The following is a 19,442-nucleotide window of genomic DNA, read 5'->3' as shown; positions in this document are numbered from 1 at the left end:
TCCACTGCCAGAGCTAATTCTGCCTTAATTTGTGAATGATGATGCTGCAAACAGGATTTTGGTCCAGACTGTTGAGTAGAAAATGAGAATTAACAGAAAGAACAAAAAAAAAAAAAAAAAAAAAAAACCAAGCCCACAAATAATTCAATGCTTTGAGGTTAATGTGTAACAGAAAATTGAGATGGGATTGGAAAGACTGGAGAAGCGCAGCTGAAGGCAGCAGGTTAATTTCAAGTTGAAAGGGTGAACGAAGCAGCGTGGGATAATTGGCTCTCTCCTTCTTCCAGTGACCCAGGATTTAACTCATTCCATTATTTTGTGCAGCAGAAACGCTTGATAAAGCCATGGATTGTTCTTCCATGGATTTCCTATGCACAGGCTTTGAAATTGAAAAATGAGTGGAGTAGGCCAGAGAACAGGGAGATAATTAAAAAGTATCCAACTTAGTGATGTTCAAGTTCCTATGAATATAAATTCAGTTCAAAAGGTTAGATTCTGACTCTGATCTTTCAAAGCAGAGAAGCTATCTCTGCAATGTAACTTTAAAGGAAGATTTGGGATGTTATACAGAGAAATGTTTTATCTCAGTTTTTGGACTGCCACAGGGGAAAGTAGCACTGGAATCCATAAAGCCGGACTGAAAGCTAGTCTCACACACACACACACACACACACACACACACACACACACACACACACACGCAGAGCTACTCAAATACCCACCCCACCTCCATGCACCCCTCCACCCCCCAAAATGTGGAGACAAAGTCAGGTTAGTGAGAAACAATGTAATATGTATGTATTTTGATCCCTATGAAGATTTCTAAATATTTGGAAGAGGAATCACCTGAACATAGCTGATTTGCTCATTTTCCAATTTAAAAATCTGTTAACAAAATCACGAATGGTAAACCAAAGAGAGCGGTCTTCTCCCAGGGCCGAACCAAGAGTAATCCAGGAGAAATAAATTAGAGTGACATCCTGAGTAGCTCAGGTGTATCATTCACAAGATAACTGGCATTTGGAAATGTATAAAAAAGGAACATTAACAAATGAAGCCTGTCTTTCCTAAGACGAATGATCATGGAAGGTGAAATTCATAGCAAAAGGAATTGATTCATTACAGTGATGCTGTGCTGGGCATTCCAATATTTATTGTTAGTCTTTCTTTGCTGGAAAGTAATTTCTTTTGTGATTAGACTGATTCCAGCTGGGCCTAGGCAGCCTGTGTTAATTTCAATGTCTGAGGCAATTGCACCAGTTGTTGGTCTTTACGAGAAGCCTAATGGTGTGGTGGTTGTTCATCTGAGTCTTTCCACATCCATCGTATTCTGGCCAATCTATTTACATAAAATATGCTGGGATGGGGACTCAGCTACAAGGGCAAATGCAGTCAGACCTATTCTGAGTCAAATGTTAAACTCATAAACCCAGATGATAACACTAACATCAGTATATACACATAAAGCTGAAAGCAGATGCCTTACATTGTTGACAGTGACTATGGGGCTTGGGTTTATAGGAATTTTCACTTTCTTCGTCACTTACTTCTGTAACATTTACCTGATAACATTAAGAAATGATTGATTTTTAAAAGTGTGAAAATGGCATTGTGGTTGTTTAAAAGTTCTTATCTTTTAAAGAAGTTCTTAGTAAATGAATTGGTGTGTGAGAAGTACAGATGAATTCATTATATGATTGTGTCTACTTCTGTATATGTTTCAAAGTTTTAAAATGAAAGATTAATAGCGGTACACTCGGAAAACCAGGCTGGGAACTCAATATGAAGGACCTCAAGTACGGGGGCGCCTGCGTGGCACAGTTGGTTGTGTGGCTGACTCTTGGTTTCAGCTCAGGTTATGATCTCAGGGTTCTGACATGGAGCCCTGGAACGGGCTCTGTGCTCAGTGAGGTCTTTCACTCTCCCTCTCCCCCTCCCCCCACCCACACATGCTCTCCCCCTCTCTCTAAAATAAATACATCTTAAAAAAAAAAAAGGACCTCAGGTACAAGGAAATTTTATTCTCTTGTTCAGTGGTCTCTCAACCTGTGTGAATGCAACCTTATCTGCGACAAGATTTTTGCATACATGCACCAGGCATATGCTTATTAATTGATTTATTTATTTAAAATGATGTACATATACCACCGTACTATTATGCCATTATAAAACATACACAAACATAAAAAAGGCTAGATAAAAATAAACACAAGGATCATTCTAACATGTTCTTCCTACACTCTAGTGGACCTGGACCCCACTTAGGAGCCCCATGTGTAGTGAATGGGAGGGCTCTTGAGGTTTTCTAAGTACTAAAGAGTTTGTTTATAAGAAACAGAAACGTACTGGAGCACCCATAGGTAATGGGAGATGGTTTAGAAAGACCCCTGCTTCACTGAGGCCTCTCAAAGAACTGGGATGGACTGGGCAGCTGTCCTATCTAAGGGGATAGGATTTGAACAAGGATCACCACTTCCTTGTACACTTCTTCTATACACATGCAACACACATAATGCATCCTGCACATACAGGCAGGAGACAATATGCATACAAAGCAAACATCCCCCACACATTATCTTGGGCAAGATATTTACCGTAGGGACTACGATGAAATCATCTTAACATTAAGTAAGTATGTACTTTGCCAGGTATTGCAGCAAAACCTTCACACACATGATTGTACTTAAAAGTCATGACAATCCTATGGAAAGAGATGTCCATTTTACTATAAGGAAATTGAGATTAAAAAAAAAATTGATGAACTTTCCCAAGATGAAGGGGGTAGAAAATGGCAGAGTCGAAATTTAAATCAAGAAGTTTCTGACCCCAGGCCCCATGTCCTTAACTAGTAAACCATATTGCCTCCATAGGGAATTAACAACAGTGTCCAAACCATAAGATTGTTGCGATGGTTAAATATATGTGATATGTTTAGCACATTGTCTGACATAGAACACACATCCTATTAATGTTAGCATTTTAGTACACAGAATATTTACCAAAAATTTCCACAGTAAACACCATTAATATTTATCAATATCAAACACCAATATTTATAATTATAAGAAAATAATGTATTATTTAAACATTATTTATAATAACACACACCTAAACTCCTTTTGTTTGCTACCATCTAGAAATATGTGTGACTTTTGTGATGGAGTCTCTATGGAATGACTGATGAGATAGCAACTATAGACTGTTCCGCCTCCTGCCCAGTAGGCTACAAAAATGAAGTATTTGCACCTGGCATACTCCTGTCATCTTTAAAGGAGCCGTCTACACAAACAGGAGTAGGTGTAGCTTAAGCACTAAATGACCCATGAAGTACATATGTACATATCAATTTTATTTGACAATTGCGGTTTGTATCCTTTCGCTTTGACCAAAAGACACATTTGTCGACAGAGGACAGTTCTGAAAACTTCTTTGCATTCCATCAGTTTCACGTAAAGTGGTCAAATTTGCCACTTGCTTGTTTGTTTCCTTCAGCTTTCATATTTCTCTCTACCAATCCAAATTAGAGCTTTTACTAGATACTTTGTTTATCATGGCTTCTGTATCAGAGGAGCCATCTCTCCCTGATTTTTCTGGAACGTTCTGGATTTGAAACTGTCCCAACGTCAGGCTGGAATTCCAAATTTGGTTGGAAGCATTGGCCCCTAGAAAGGTGATGCATGAAGCTCTGTACGGAGAGCTGTGACTCACAGGCTGGTGTCTGGGCTGCTTTACATGACTGGATCTGCACTTATTTGATGATCATTGAATGTTGCTTTTTGTAATTTCGCAAATACTTCACTAAATGTTCTGTCACTCTTAATGGAATTCTAAGTTTCACGGTTGAGTCGGGGTGGGGAGGAAGATGATGTCTTTGGTTTATATATTTTGACATTTAATCAAAAGAGATCTCTCTTTTATCAAACAATTTAATTTTGATATTATTCATTCCTTTCATTTTACGTCGTTAGATCATCTCTAACTCTAGGTATTACCTAGGAACCTGCGCATCATTACCTCTCTTCTTCTATTTGGGAAGTATTTGAACTACAGAAACATCATGAAGAGCATTCGTACTGACACAATCGAATCCACCCCCACCCCATTTCTAGCCCAAATGGCAGAAGCCAAAATTAAATTTTATGTAGGATTCTTGGAAGAAAGCATCAGATAACCAAACACTATGAGCAAAAAATTAATTTATTATATATATTCTCTAATAATTCATAATAGCTTCTTGGATTTTAAATGTCTCTTTTGCTATTTCCAATGCTTAAAAATCATAATTTTAAAACATAAGTACTGTTTTATATACACTATGATTTCTTTCTCTCTCTCTCTCTCTCTCCCCCTCGCTCTCTCTCTCTCCCTCTTTTTTAACTTCTAAGTATGAATGATATGGTCTCCAAGTATCCGCTTGGAGGGAAAGGGGATGGGATTCATTGTTTTGCTCTAACACGGGAGAATTTAAAACTTCACATCATATACCTGGAGTTTCAACTATATGAAAAATAGCCAAATGTCATCACTTTCTTGTATATTTCTTTTACATGTATATATATGTATAATATAAACAGAATACTTCTGATTAGTACATTTCAACATTTCATCAATGTGACTTTTATCTCCTATTTTATATAAAATAACAAAATATACAGAGAGAAGAAAGGAGACATCTGTTCATCGTACACATAAAGTAAATAAAAGTTCATGTATGGCTTTGCAAAGGTAGATTATGATGTGACTTTCATACTTTATTTATTTAAAAGCATCTTGAGAGAACGTGTTAGTGTGCTTACGAGGGCGGCCATGGTGGTTGAATGTCGCGCCGAGAGTCCAACATTAGGATCCCCAGTGGTCTTTCCAGTGGCTGCCTCTGCAGCTTTCAGGAGACAAATGTAGTTTATGACCACTTCATTGATCTTCGCTACAATTTCCTGCCGCTGTGTTTCTGAGTTCACGACTTTAACTAATCGCATGCAAGCTTCCGTTAGGCAACAGAGCACTTGAAAGCTGGAAGTCATAGCTAGGAGCATCTCCTCTGGGCTTTTCTCGGCCATCGCCAGCTTCCTACAGGCACTTCCCAACTGTCTGGACTCAATGGACAACAGTTGCTTGTACTGAGAAAGCGTAAGGTCATATGCTTCAGGGCGTGACTCCTCCCTCTTCCCCTTTGTCGCCCTTACGAGGCAGAGCAGCTCATTGGCATCATTTTGGGCTGCGAGGAACCCATCGGGCATTGCGTATGTGCTCTCTTTTAGGGCATTTATTCTTGCAATCCGGGCATCGAAGGCCAGGTTGCTAAAGTCCGCGTCATCTGGGCCACTCAGGTCTTCTGCCCAGACCTTCAGCACTGACCCCCTGGACAGCTCCCCTCCTTGCTTCTGAATCCCAACAGCCGGAGGTGGGCTGATTGGTTCTGGCGTGGCTTGAGTCATCTGTGGCCGAAAGAGGCAAGAGACCTGGCGCGTGGCCTCTCCCTCCTCTTCATCCTCATCTCCATCTTCATCCTGCCCTCGGTTCAGGAAGCAGTAGCTGAAAGGTCCCCGGCATCTCCAGTTGCTGCCTTCCAGCTTGCGCAAGGGTAATGTCCTGTACAGCTTGGAGTCTTTGTGAGCCACCGGGGACCTCTTGTGAACTTTTCCCTCGGAGCTAAAGAACATCGAGCTTTGGGAAAAACTTTTGGTGAGCTTCTTCCCCAGGGGGAGTTCTGCTCGCCTTTCCGAACTGGCCTCCGGTGCTTCTGTGATTCCCGGACACTTTAAGCTGACCGCACCCTTGGTTCTCTCTTGGAAGGTCTCCAAACCCACAGATCCCGAGAGGATACTGCTGCTACGCCGCAGAGCCTTCTGGCTGGGGGGTGTCCCGAGGCTCCCCCCTCTCAGATCCAGTGGCCGCCAGTTCACAGCCTCTCCGTATGCCAGATTTGCTTGGGAGAAATCATTAGGGTCTTGATTTGGAATTGGCACCTTTGATTCCGAGTGAATGTTTGATGGTAGCAGGATGGGATCAGCTTCAGGATGTTGAGACCAAGCTGAAGGCATGCCTCCTCGTCTCTCCTTCCCAGGCTCTGTCAAAGCTACACTAGGGGTAGCAGAAAAACAGAGAGAATCGTTAAGCATCTCATGGGTGGTCATTTTCACTGACTCTCTAGGTGCTGGCTGTCACTTCCCGAGGATGTACTCTAGAAGGGCTGCCATTTGTCAGGGTCACCCTCCTTTTCAAAGACTGCCTCCTGAGATCTCATAAGATTTCCATTTCAAGATATATTGGGTAGCTGTTATTTCTGAAACTATGGATTTATTTGTTTTGAAACTATGGATTTATTTTGAATTGGCTAGAAATCACAATTATTTGCAGAGACTGTGGCGCTTCACAACTTGTCTGACCCCCGGTATTTATCTATCAGTGTTTAGACATGTAATTAGAAAACACACATCCTAGATCTCGGCTATTCAAAATATTTATGACATTTGAGTTTCATTTCAAGGGCGTTAGGTTAGTCCTGGCATCAGTTACTTAGTTACCTTTTTTTTCTTAAGTGGTCTAATTAAGGCAAAGTAAATAAGGTCAGTTTTTCAAGAGGACCCCACGAGGACTGCCTGGTATGGGGTTTGAAGAGGAGACCCTGGGCGAGTTGCTCAACTTTTTGCAAAAAAGTTGTCATGTGAAGAAAATATTTCCATCTCACGGAATTTTTGTGGGAAGAGGGAAATTAGGTGAAAGCTCTTCATGAGCCACGAAAGATTAAACAGCGTGCTTCAGTTAGAGGTCAAGACACTAGCTGAGTGATGAGTTAGGGAACATTCATAGGCAGGTTTCCCGAGGCTGGTGATGTCAGTGGTGGGTTTTGTGAAAGTAGATCATCTTAAAAGGGCAGGAATGGAAATGAACCTATGCAAGATCTCACTAACATCTACTGACCTAGTCTGGAAGAGATGTTATGGATATACTTTGATATCTGAGAGTAGGAAAGAACATCTGTTTTGGCCACGTGATGGCTGGCCGAGTGGATTGGTGAGAGGAATATGTGCCCACTGGGTGGTAGGATGGTGAAGATGGGCACAGAGGTGGTTGTGTTCTTGTTTCTACCTATGCCTACGTTTTATTATTTGGGGGAAAATAAAGCAGCTCATCACGCGTACCCCCAAAGCCTTCCTGACACTGAGGTGTACCGGATACTTCAGGACATGTCTCTATGAGAGTCTTACGGAGTAGGGAGGGATATTAAGTATTGCTGAAAGGCAAACGATCTTCCCCACCCCCTTCCATCTCCCTGCTACCCTGCTCTATCATCCCTTCTTGACTCTCAATAATGAAATGGCAAAAATAGAAATTCGAGGTCTTGAGGAGGAAATCAAACTCTTGTGACGCTACATGACACCATCCTGTAATTAAGAGTCACCCTGAGCACGGCTAAAAATCTACATTTTTAGAAAAAAAAATGTGTCGCTCTGTCAAATTTTGGAAGCAAGCATAGAGCAAGGTTCTGAAGAGCAGATGCCATCTCCACTATTGTTACAGATCTAGAAATGTCAGTGTTTGCTCAGACACTGGGGGATCGCTGACCGATACTTAACCTGGCCATAGTTTTGCAGCCCCTACCAAAATTCTAACTTCTACTTTTCTTCCCGACTTTCTACTTTGGGGTTTGTTGTCAATCCGGGTTATACGCTTCTGGTGGGCAAGGCAAAGCGCTAAATCCATCATTGCTGTACCTGTGGTTTCCTTAATCTTGGGGAGTCGATGACATCCATCTCTCAAAGTGCCAAACAGGGGTTCTGCATTAATAGCTGTGTGCAGAGCGGGCACTGCCATCCGTGGACACATGCCTTCTGTCTGGGGGTGCAATTCCTTAAAGGTGGCTCCATGGCTGGGGAGCCCGGTGGCTCTCTCCTCCGCGGGAATGTAACTCATGCCTTTCCCTGAAGTCTCAGGAATCAGGTGCTTCCCCATGGCGGGGCAGAGGGGGGACTCCACAGGCGTGGCACAGGTGCTGCTGCTGCTGCCTGTGCCACAGCCCGCGTCCACCGAAGAGCCTTGAGAGCTCTGCAGAGAAAAATGGCACTCGCTTTGTAACGATGACATCCGCTTGGCCAAGTGGTAGTCACAGAGGCGGGCCACGCTCTCTTCAGCCTCCGGAAGCTTGGAAGGATGGTCACAGGTAGACGGGTCGGTATCCTCTGGGTTATCTAAGTCTTTGGCTGAAGATACACAGGTCACGTCAGTTAAGAAGTGGTCCCGTTGGCCAAGTGCTGAAACCTCACCGGCTTCTCCGTCGGGAGCCCCTTCGTCCTTCTCTTCCGCCTCCCTGGGCCCCAGTCCGGGAGCTCTGGGGAACGGGATCCCCGTCGCTGCTTCCAGCCCACTTTTGTCGGCCACCGCCCCCTCGGTGGCCACGTACCATCTTTGGCTGTCCTTGCGAAAGGCAGTTCTTTCCAGGTTAAAAGTGCTGAGGTGTTGGCTGTCCCGTGAGGACACGGTACCGAATTTACCTTTGGCTTCCTCCTCTGCCTCGGCTGATTTGGTCCCCTGCTGTTTTTTCCCCGGCACGTTCCCACTAGGGGGCGCCTTCCCTTCCCCGTCGGCCAGCTTGCTTTTCCTTTTGCTGGTGCAGGAATACACCACCGACCCCATGTGCAGTTTGCTAAAATAGTCAGTGACCGACTTGGTCTCCATGGTCTCGGGCTCCATCTCCATGGGGTCTGGGTGCAGGATCTGCTTGGAAGGCACGACTGGGGGCGGGAGGTCAGTCCCGGGGCGGGCGGCCAGGCCGTGAGGGGGCTTGGGAGGCAAGCCCCCCGCGGGGGCCTTGGAGGCGGGGAACTCTGTCTGCTCTTCCGCAAGGGGGTGGTAGCCTTCGTGAGTGGCCAAGAACATGCGGGAGAGGCTCTCTGACTGCTTCTGCGCGGTGGCCAGTTCAGAGTTCTCAGTCATTTCAGAAGAGTTAGTCTCATTGCCCGAGTCTGATGAAGACTCGGGACTATAAGCCCGCAAGATGGCTACACCTGCATGCCGCAAAAAACAAGAAGCGATTAATGGATGCATCAGAGGCACTAGGAGACATGTAAGAAGACGGGACTCGTTATTATCAAAAAACCAAAAACCAAAACAAAACAAAACAAAAAAAAAACCCAAAAGCCAACGACAACAACAACAAAAAACCAAGTTTTTCCCTTTTCAGCAAGGACTCTCAGTTTATTGCACAACTGTTCCAGAAATGGGGAAAAATACGTGCCACATATTAAAAAAAAAACACAAAAAACCAAAAAACAAAACGAAAACAAAGGAAACCACATACACAAGAAAAAAAAAAAAAGGAAAAAAAATACCCCATGACGGTAGCTTCAGCACACTCATGAAACGGGACATGCGTGAAATGGACAACAGCACATCAACAGGGCTCCAAGGGTAAATGGCTTGAGAGGATGGAATGCATGGTTATCACTGAATAAATGTAACAATCGTGAAAGAACCTGAATTGTCACTGGTCTGCTGTTCTTCTGACACGGACAGAGCTTCTAGAGCTTCCAGCGTGGAAACCACGGTGCTATCCAGCCCCTTCTCACACTTCCCCTCGGCGCTGGTGGGCACAGCGTCAATGAGGGACACGGGGATCTCATCATTTTGCAGACTTCGGCCCGGCTCCTTATCCTCGAGGAAGGACGCTGCCTGGCTCTGAGAGTCCTCCTCGTCTGAACTATCTCGAAAGCCAGGTGGGGGTGCGGCGATGGCCATGTTCAAGGAACGCAACAGGAAGTCATCCTCATTGTCATCCCCTTCTGGAGGGGGCAGGGATGTGAGGTCGATGATGTCATCGCTCGAGCCAGACAGGTTGAGGATGGCTGGCTGGTTCATCTCCCCCACCACGAGGTCCTCCTCACAGCTCACTTCATCCTCGTCCTCTGCGTCGTCAGTGTTTTCTGCGTAACAGATGTCGTGCAGGAGGGGCTCCTCTATCCCCTCGGTGGCCTCAAAGTTTTTGACGTCACCTATGTTTGCATAAACAGAATTTGCCACAAACTGGATGCTCTCTGCGTCGGGAGTGAGATCCAGGCCCTTCATGTCATTGGCACTGCTGATGTAGAGATTCCTCTGCTTCTCCAGCAGTTCTGGGCTCTCCTCCAATAGTCTCTCGTAGCCGAGAGTCGGGGGATTAAGACCATCATCCAAGGCGAGATCTCCGAAAATAAAGGACACTTTGGCTCCTCTCGGAGACTCCTGTGCTTTCTTGAGAGTTTCTGGTCCCGAGAGGGTCAACAGGGACCGCTGTGCCAGACTTCTGTAGTCCGCCTCACACGCGGCATCGCCTGGCTGGGTCAGCGGCTGGTTGAGTTCATCTGGATTATAGGTGTTGTCTAGATACAGGTGCCGGTGGTCTTTGGGACACAAGGTGCCATCTGAAATATCGACCGTCTTCTGTTTTGAATCGATGTATGTTATCTGGGCTTCTTGCTCCCCTTCGCCGATAAAGGTGGTCATCTGGGGGATACAGTTCCAATCTGGGCCAAGGAGGTTATGCTTTCCTTTATTTTCAGCTCCTAAGGAGAAAGAATCATGCAAAGACAACGTTACTCTGAGGCCTGGTTTCTTAATTTAACGACTGGTAGCACCACTTCTGTAAATACAGTCATGCAGCTTTCCGGACATGGTACCGGTTGATTGAGGCTTCAGGTGTCAGGATTTCTTGGTTAAGGTGAACTGACCCTAACAAAATACATCCCGCACAAAATATAATTGCTATTCCATAAAGGACAACACCATCTGAGTACAGGGAACTACCCCTTATCTCCATCTGACCCCTGGTTCTGTTATTAGAAGATCTCATCTACGTCTACGAATGTGAATAGACGACACGCCTCTAAAATTCCTTAAAGGCCGCAGTCCAATCGGCTGGCATTCCAGAAAATAGATTCCCCCCTTCTTGGTAAAGCGAGATCTAACATTTACCACTTCGCCGAGGGAGATGTTGGACTTTTTTCCTCATTGAGGTAGAAGAAAGTCAAGGAACCTCGTACTTCCACCACAGATTTTAGGAAACATTGTAATGATAATGTCATAATAGAAATAATCTAGTATATACATAAATAAAAACATAATCATGTTGTAATGATGGCACAGAGACCTCTTATCTTTAGCCTTTTTACATCCTAGTAGGTGTTAATATATTCACGTATAAATGTCAGCATGCACGCCTGTTTGTGTGCGCGTGCACACACATGTATGATGCAGCTGGTGGAGCGTATCATAGGTAACGTACTTCTCTCTGCTATTTTTTTCTCTTTTCTATTTCTAAGCGTAGTTAACAGTTTGGCTAATTTCGATTTTTATTTGTATCATGAAAACTCCTGAAGATCTGTTTGATGTTCCTCATGAATTAAAATTGCAAAACCCTAATTTAAAAATCACTGTTTTCTTTCTTCCTCAAGGGTCTTCCAGCAGGGAATTTTGATGTGGAGACTGTGCTCTGATATTTAACAAGACAAAGCAGTGCGTCATTCTGTCAATATTGCTTTGTAGACTGCAGAGGAAACATTCTGAGGACATGTTAGGGCCACATATTCTCCCATTAGTGCCCTCCGATTGCTCCCTGGCCTAGGTTTGGATAATACTGACATCAGATGTGCAAGACATACGGGGAGAAAAGTCAGTTTTACTGAAGATGTTTCTGCTCCAAGTTGTACGCATTGAACTCAACGCTGAATGTTGTTCCAAGTCCTTTTGCTAAATGCACATGTTTTCAAGAAGAGCAAGTAAAGAAATAATTTTGAAGACACTGAGCTACACAAGAACATATTTACATGTTACCTTACAATAAGTATACTGGGGGGGGGTCAGCACTGTTTTGTGAACAATTTCGATTACGACCGACTGCGTGCGGGGCTGGGGGTGTGCACGCGCACGTTCATGTACGTCAGGAGACTGAATTGCTGGGGGAGGAAGAGTCGTTTAGCAAAGTTGTGACGGAGCTCTGGGTTTAAACTGGTGGTTGGCAAACTTCTCCTGTAAAGGGAGGGCTAGAGAGCAGACATTTTAGGTCTTGTGGGCCAACTGCTCAGTTGAGCAACCAGTCAACTCTGCTGTTGTAACAGGAAAGTAGCCGTGGTGAGACATCCACGAATGCATGGAGTGGGGTGAATGGTGGCCTCGTCAAAAGATAAGTCCACTCTGTGAATATGACCTTATTTGAAAAAAGAGCCTTTGCAAGTATCATTCAGTTATGGATCTTGAGGTGAGTTCATCTGGATTATCTGCGTGGGCCTTAAATCCAATGATGACTGTCATAGGAGGAAAACAGAGGGAGATTTGGGCCCCACAGAAAAGCAAGGAAGGCCATAGAAGATGGATGCAGAGACCGGACTTGTGCAGACACAAGGAACGCTGGCAGCCCCTGGAAGTTGGAAGAGGCAAGAAAACATTCTCCCCTTGAGCCTTTGGAGGGAGTACGGCCCTGCTGCTGCCTAGATGTCAGACCTGTGGCCACCAAAACTGGGAGACAGTAAGTTCCTATCATGGTAGACTTTTTTTTTTAAGATTTTATTTATTTATTCATGAGAGAGACAGTGAGAGCGAGAGCGAGAGAGAGAGAGAGAGAGAGAGAGAGAGGCAGAGACACAGGCAGAGGGAGAAGTAGGCTCCATGCAGGGAGCCCGATGGGGGACTCGATCTCGGGACTCCAGGATCATGCCCTGGGGCGAAGGCAGGTGCTAAACCACTGAACCACCCGGGGTCCCCCCCCAGGGTTTGTAATAACCTGTCACAGCAGACCCAGGAAACAAATACAGTGTGCTTGGCTGAGTACCAATAAAACTTTATTTACAAGAACAAGATTTGATCCATGAGTCATAGTTTGACGACTTCTGGTTTAGAACAACATGAAAGCGGGACAGATCAGCAGGCTAAAACAGCTTGATAGATACTTACTCGGCTCCTCCTAATGCTCAGAGGTGCACAGATAGGTGGGTTCAGGGATTTTGAAAGTAACCAAAGGTTAATTTTCAAGATAGGGAAGAAATGGGGGCTTGCTGTTCCTTATCAAAGATCTTGACTCAGGTCTCTGATCAATTTGAGACAAGAAGAAAATACACACTCAATCTTGGCTTCCTTCTAGAAGGGTGTACTGACTTAGCTTTTGGAATGATTTTAGAGCCACAGAAGGAAGTGGGTTAGGAACTGGCCCCATCTCCCGCAGAGTGGGAGGACAGTGTGGACCACGGATGAATTGGTCTAAACAGACTTTATTCTCTACACTTCTTGGGTCTCGGGTGGGGGTGGGGGGGTGTTTCTGAAGAGGAGAGGGAACTTGCAACTATGAGAGGATGCTAAGCCCCTGGCTGCTGCTCAGCTCGGGTCAACCAGGTGCTTGCTCTTTGGAGCGTGTTGACTCTCTCTCTCTCACCACCCCCAACCCCCTGCTTACACGCGCATTCCCCACACCCCCTGGTGGGGAGAGATACCCGGAGCACATGCCCTCACCCTCATTCTCAGTGTAGAACTGGGAGAAACGACTGAAAGGCTGAGGTTCCATTCTTTCCCCATGGAGATAATAGCTTTTGCCCCTCAAAATCTGATTAAACATTACACTGTGAGTCACCATCTACTGGACAGAATGGAGGCCCCTTATTACCGTGACTGTTTTTGACACGGTAGGTTGCGATTTCTTCACGCACCTCTACAATCTCAACAGTCTAGGGGAAGAAAGGTTTTATTTTCAAGATAAAATTCAAGATTTGAAGATAGATAGCCAAAAACTGGTTTTCCAACGCGAAAGGACTATGTTGCGTTGCAGAACTGACCTTTGGAATTTCCCGGGCCAGCGCGAAGTTGCTCGAAATCTCCTAGCTCAGGGAAAACAACTGCTCGTACAAATGTTCACCACCAGAGCCAGTGCACACTCGCCACCACCATTTCGTTCCTTCCCTGTTTATCTTTGATCACTTGTGTGTCTCAGGGTCCTTCTTTGCCTCCCATCTGTGTTCCCTTCCCTTCTCCATTTCTATCACTTTCTTCCTCAAGTTCTCCAACTCCTGCTTCCCTGCCACTTGTTGAAAGAAGTATCGGGCATCCTTTTAGGTGTCGTACACAAGTTCCTTCCGAACCCTTTTGTTGCAAGCTAACTTCTTAATCCCAATTTTACAAATGAAGAAACCCAAACTTAGAGAAATTTTAAAAAGCTACTTCCAGGTGGGGCTGGACCACATCTAGTTATAATTCAGAGTTGCCTTCTGGCATGCCTTGGCCACTCCCTCGTTTTCTCTTGGCTTCCCTTCTTCCTGTGACCAACTGCTTCCCCCTAACCAGCCATCATCATAAACTGTGCAAGTCTGCCGGGTTGTGTGTGTCTATCTGCAAATAACAAGATATTTATGGAATAATGATTTATGTTTTCTCCTAAGTCCGAAAGTGAGAGGATTTTCCTTTCTCCCCCCGTCCCTTCAGAAATAGTGACAATGGGATTGCTTCTTAAGGCTTTCCCTTTCTTTTAAGAGAAACTCTGATTATGGAACCCCAGTGGGTCAGCAGCTCTGGCTTGAGGACTAGTGTCTGTTCGTCCATCAGCCACGTTTGCTGAGTGTTCACTGTAGATGGAAGTAAAGAGTCAAACACTAAAGAACAAAATTTTAAAGTGAATGAAAACCACCCACTCTCAAAGAAGCTGTTAACACCACAGCCCTCCTTGTCATCACTCATGAGCTATCCTGTCTTGTCAAGTGACTGAACCTGTTGGATGTCTTTGCCATCTCGATGCTCCCGCTACAGAGCTAAGATGGCTGCTGGGGTTCCTTCTAGAGGCCCAAGTCCAAGTGCTGGGTGAGACCCAAGTCCTCCAGTTGGTTTCAGAGCTCCCAGAATTCCGGCTGGAAGTCTGATGTAGGAGGAGGTGTCCGGATATCTGGGCCTAGGGCCCCTTAAGGAGGGAGAAGCCCTAAAGGTGGGGGTTCACAACTTCTATTGTGCATTCCATCATTGGCTCTCTGCATCCTGACCTCTGCAAGAGTGAGGCAGTAAAAACTCAGTCATAAAGACTGATGCTTACTGTCTTCAGAATAGGAAAATCACTCCCTTTGAAACACGTTCTCCAGCATTTCCAAGTGATGAGTAAAATAGGATGGGGGAAAAATGAATATTTTCACTAAAAAAAATAAGGCCACATCAGAATTATTTGAAGGCTTTTGTCTTAAATTTGGATATAAGACTTTTGAATGAGCACAATTTTAACTTTTCAAGAAATGTCCTTATTGTTGTCACATTTAGGTGACAGGGGATGGGGAAGGGAGGGGTCGGTGTGTCATGAGTTTAGGAAGAGAATACCTGTTTCCTGGGTTCCTGTATTTTTCTTGTTGGCCATGTTAAATATTGACCTCCTGGAATCCACAAGGAGCCGGTAGTAGCCAGCAGTTAAGCAGGCCAGGTTCATGGCATCTGATGATTCCATCAGCAGTGTGATGGGCTGCGCAAAAGAGAATAGTTTGGTTAAAGCCATCCCTCCTTAATAAGCTCCCTCAGGTAAGTTTGTGCTTATGAAATATAACAAAGAAAGTTACTGAGCAACCATTTCATTGGACCAAAAGGTCGGAAGTAACACCGAGAGCCTTGCTGAGAAACATTTAGGTGACGCCATCTTGAAAGCGTAGACATTTTGAATCTTCCCAAGTAATATTGGAATGGGAGAAAAAGATAACATTGGTTTTACTCCAAATAGTTAACATTTTAAAAAAGTGACAGGGACGCCTGGGTGGCTCAGCAGTTTGGTGCATGCCTTCGGCCCAGGGCGTGATCCCAGGGTTCCGGGATCGAGTCCCACATCGGGCTCCCCGCATGGAGCCTGCTTCTCCCTCTGCCTGTGTCTCTGCCTCTCTCTCTCTCTCTCTCATGAATAAGTAAATAAAATCTTAAAAAAAAAAGTGATAGTCAGTTACCAAATGTGAACCTGGGATCCGAATAATCACAGGAAGATTAAGTTTGGGTTCATAGTGAAAATTAGTGTTGAAAAGAAGTAAAACTTCAAGTGAAAATTATGTCTAAGATGGAATGAAAAGTGTCAAAAAGATCCAGGAAAAGGATGCTCGCAAAAGACGTTGTAAATTCACAGGAGAGCAAAACAGATGCGAGTTGAGAAAAGGCCTTGCTATAGCTTTCTGGAAACAATGAGGTTATCATAGGATTGGAGACAAGTCTTGGGCATATGGGGAAGGAAGTGTTTAGTTGAAGCAATTATTCTCCTTGAATTAGGAAGGGTGGACTGGCTGGTGTGTTCTAGTTGAGAGAGAGAGAGAGAGAGAGAGAGAGAGAGAGAGAGAGAGAGAGAGAACTTGACAGAGGAATAAAGGAGCAACATGAAAGCAGACACCCAGAGAGGGACAGAAACGTCGAGGTGACCAGCTCTTGCTTTCACTCCCAGGTATGGGACCGTTGCCACGTTTGATGGCCCTGGCTAGTGGAATCTAACTTCCCACCCAAAGTCTCACGCTACTTAATAAACTGCCTTTTCTTTCTATTTCAATTGAGGTCTCCCCTCAAAGGATCCCACAATTCTTTCGTATAAGCAGGAAACCACCAATTGGGTCGTGCCACCTGCTTCTGTTGGGCTGAACGATCCCGTTATCAGGTGTGTGATGGCTGCATCCAATCCACGCTCTTCCCTACTGTTTCTATGAGGGGGCCATTCTTCTTAGCATCTTTGCTGATGGAGTGGGCCAGGCATTCTGAGTCTATTCTAGCACTTTCACTGCCATGAAGTTCAACCAGAGTCCCTGGATTTTGCCCACGAAATGCCATGAACCATGGCCACCATGTCTGAGCTCCATACTCTCCCTTCCACGGTCACTTCGTCCCACTGCAGAGCACACAGAGGCTTTTGGATTTGCTATGTAGACAGAACCCTTGCCTGTTCTCAGAGCATTCCTCTTGGTTGACATGGCTTCTTTTTTTCCATGGAAGCAGAGATATGTTACCATGGCCAAAATCCAATGACTCATCTACTACTGGGGTAAGAAGGTAGGCCCAGGGGACCTGGATAATTTCCTGTCAACTTCTGTTTTGGGAGTAGAGTTCTGCCCTTTGAGGACCATCTCAGATTGTTGTTTTCAATGGAATGGCCATGACATTCACAGGGGCCAGATGTTCGGTCGGTTCTAATTGCTGTAGCACAAAAAGACAGACTGACTCAAGTCCTCAGCTTTTCCCAAAGAATAAACACATATGGGCTGGATCTCACAAAAGGGAATGGGAGTTCTTAACATAGTTGGGGAAAATCTCCCTGACTCTCTGGACATGAATATTCTAGAAGGTTAGCAGGGAAAAATCTCCCCCGCCTCCTCTCTGATTCATGCACTTGGGAGCTACAAGGAACCTCAGAAACGAACTGGTTTGCTTTCTCATGTATAGATGAAGACTTTGAGCAACTTGTCACGGCTCCTTAGGGAGGACTGGAGTCATCAGGCCTAGGTTGGGTGGATGTTTTCTGTAACTCGTCACATTTCTGATCCTCTGCCCACGTTGAAATTTTGACCGCTTTGTAAATATTGGCGGTGTTATCACAAATGTGCTGTTCAGATCAAGGCCCTGTGTCAGCACCTGAAGAATTTACCTTTACATCCAGCACATGGAGCTCCACCCGCACCAGGCTGTCCTCCTCGGTAAACATCTCGATCCTGTTGACGTGGCTGAAGTCAGCTAAAAGAGCCACCAGATTGGTTTTGGTGTTTATGACGTGGCTTATGCCATATCGGGGCCCAACCAGGAGAGTCACTTCTGAGCGCTTTTCCGCCTGCTGAGAGACGTTGACAAAGTATAAAAATCCTCGACCTCCAAAACACCATGCAGAGTTGAACCTGAGAGCCTATTCTTACAAGATCACATTTTCTTTAGGAAGTGTTTCTCGATCATATTGTGCTAAATCACCCAATTAGAAGAACCAGACATCATGATTGCATCGAGGCCCCGATAAAGTAGGAATAATGTAGAGAGTAAATGTTATCAGAGCACATAGATTCATAATCATGAGACACTTTTAGAAATGAGGATTTTTTTTCCCCCTCTTTTAATATGAAAGCAACTTCTGGCCCAATGATTTAAAAGAAGGCCATTGTAAGAGCGCATCAACTCTCTCGGTTCTTCATATTTCTTTTTCTAGGGCATTCTGCAGTGGTGTTATCTAGTTTAACATTTCTTCTGATATTTCCAGACTGGGGTGCAGCCGATTAGAAATGAAGGCTGGAAAAGATTCACAGCTGATTTGCTTTTGTCATCAAAGGCAGCTCATTCAAGACAGCCTATGGCAGTGACATTTTGCAGGCTTCCGTGGCTTCCAAGAGAAAGCAAGAAAAAGCAATTACCACTAATGTTGCCTTGAACACACGACCCCCGTACAGTCGAAGGTCACTGAGGAACTTGAGATAATGGACCTTGGCTTGCAGTGCAGAGAGCTGAGGAGAGAAAAGAAACCTCAGGTGTTAATTCCAGTGGGTATGGTGTGGTTTCTGCTGGAGACCAGCTAACCACAGGGGCGAACCGGGATGCTCTCACTGCCAACAGAAGGGGTGTGACAAGGACTCTTCATGACGAGTGAGGGTAAACTGCTATGTATTTGGGTTCGTAATAAAGGGTTGCAACAAGGCATCCAGATTAAACCCTTTTTTTATTTGGGGGGAAAGGCCTGGCGGGGGAGGTCATAAACGTGGATCCGCTGGGCCGGGGCACTCAACAAAAGAGATAAGATGGTAAGATATTCCACTGAAATGTCTGCTCACTGGAGACCCCCAAGAGTCGAGTGGTGCTTTCCAATCGCAGGTAGGGACGAAGCGGGTTGTGTACAGGAGACTCACCTGTACACAGAGTTCGTGGGAGCCGTTTTGAACACACACCTGCCATCTACATACAGCCTGTGAAATAGGCTGGCCACGCTCATCTCAAGTTTCCTCCAGCCTTGGCATGTTTTCAGGGAAAATGAGCTTTCTGTGCTCCAATCATTGTAGAAATGTTGGGACTTGCCAGAAGTCCCTGTTTGATTAGTTCAACTCAAGGATCTACTGAGTTTCATAAAGGATATAAAACATAAAATTTTATCCAGGTGAGATGTATCTTTCGAAAGACTCAAAAATGGAGATTCCCACATCACAAAACAAGTACTTGATTGTTAACTATACCCAAATGCACTACCCTTTATGTCACTGGTAGCCAGCACTGTTGGGCCATCCTACTTCTTTCGAAAACCCAAAGCACTTTGCAAATTGATTTGAAAGCAAACCACTCACTCTTGGGTAGAAAAACTGACCTTTATAGAAAAACAGTGATCGATCGATCGATCGATCAATTCTAGAACAGTTAACCAAATCCAGTGGGCCACACTTGAAAAAAATCCTATTGGGCCAATCAAAAGAAATTAGCTTTGGGCAAATCAGAACCAAAAATTAAAAAAAAAATTTTTTTTTTAAAGTTTACTT

The 19,442-nt window shown here is 44.8% G+C and overlaps 1 protein-coding gene across 3 annotated transcripts in view; it reads right to left on the bottom strand.

Moving 5' to 3' along the window:
- Nucleotides 1–2,001: 2,001 nt before the first annotated feature.
- Nucleotides 2,002–19,442, bottom strand: part of FRMPD4 (FERM and PDZ domain containing 4) — a 566,595-nt gene continuing 549,154 nt past the window's right edge. For 2 of the 3 annotated variants that reach the window (XM_025436476.3, XM_025436469.3), the window contains exons 12-17: nt 18,336–18,425; nt 17,588–17,770; nt 15,310–15,448; nt 9,474–10,538; nt 7,716–9,005; nt 2,002–6,076 (exon numbers count right to left, since the gene is read on the bottom strand). In XM_025436476.3, coding sequence (XP_025292261.1) covers nt 4,752–6,076; nt 7,716–9,005; nt 9,474–10,538; nt 15,310–15,448; nt 17,588–17,770; nt 18,336–18,425 — 4,092 coding nt within the window. In that variant the 3' untranslated portion in view covers nt 2,002–4,751. Of the gene's footprint in view, nt 6,082–7,715; nt 9,006–9,473; nt 10,539–15,309; nt 15,449–17,587; nt 17,771–18,335; nt 18,426–19,442 lie in introns of all 3 variants that reach the window. The other variant, XM_025436486.3, reaches the window with a different exon arrangement.

The sequence above is a fragment of the Canis lupus genome, chromosome X (assembly GCF_003254725.2).
Source record: "Canis lupus dingo isolate Sandy chromosome X, ASM325472v2, whole genome shotgun sequence".
Classification (NCBI taxonomy): domain Eukaryota; kingdom Metazoa; phylum Chordata; class Mammalia; order Carnivora; family Canidae; genus Canis; species Canis lupus.
This window is presented reverse-complemented; position numbering and strand designations above follow the sequence as displayed.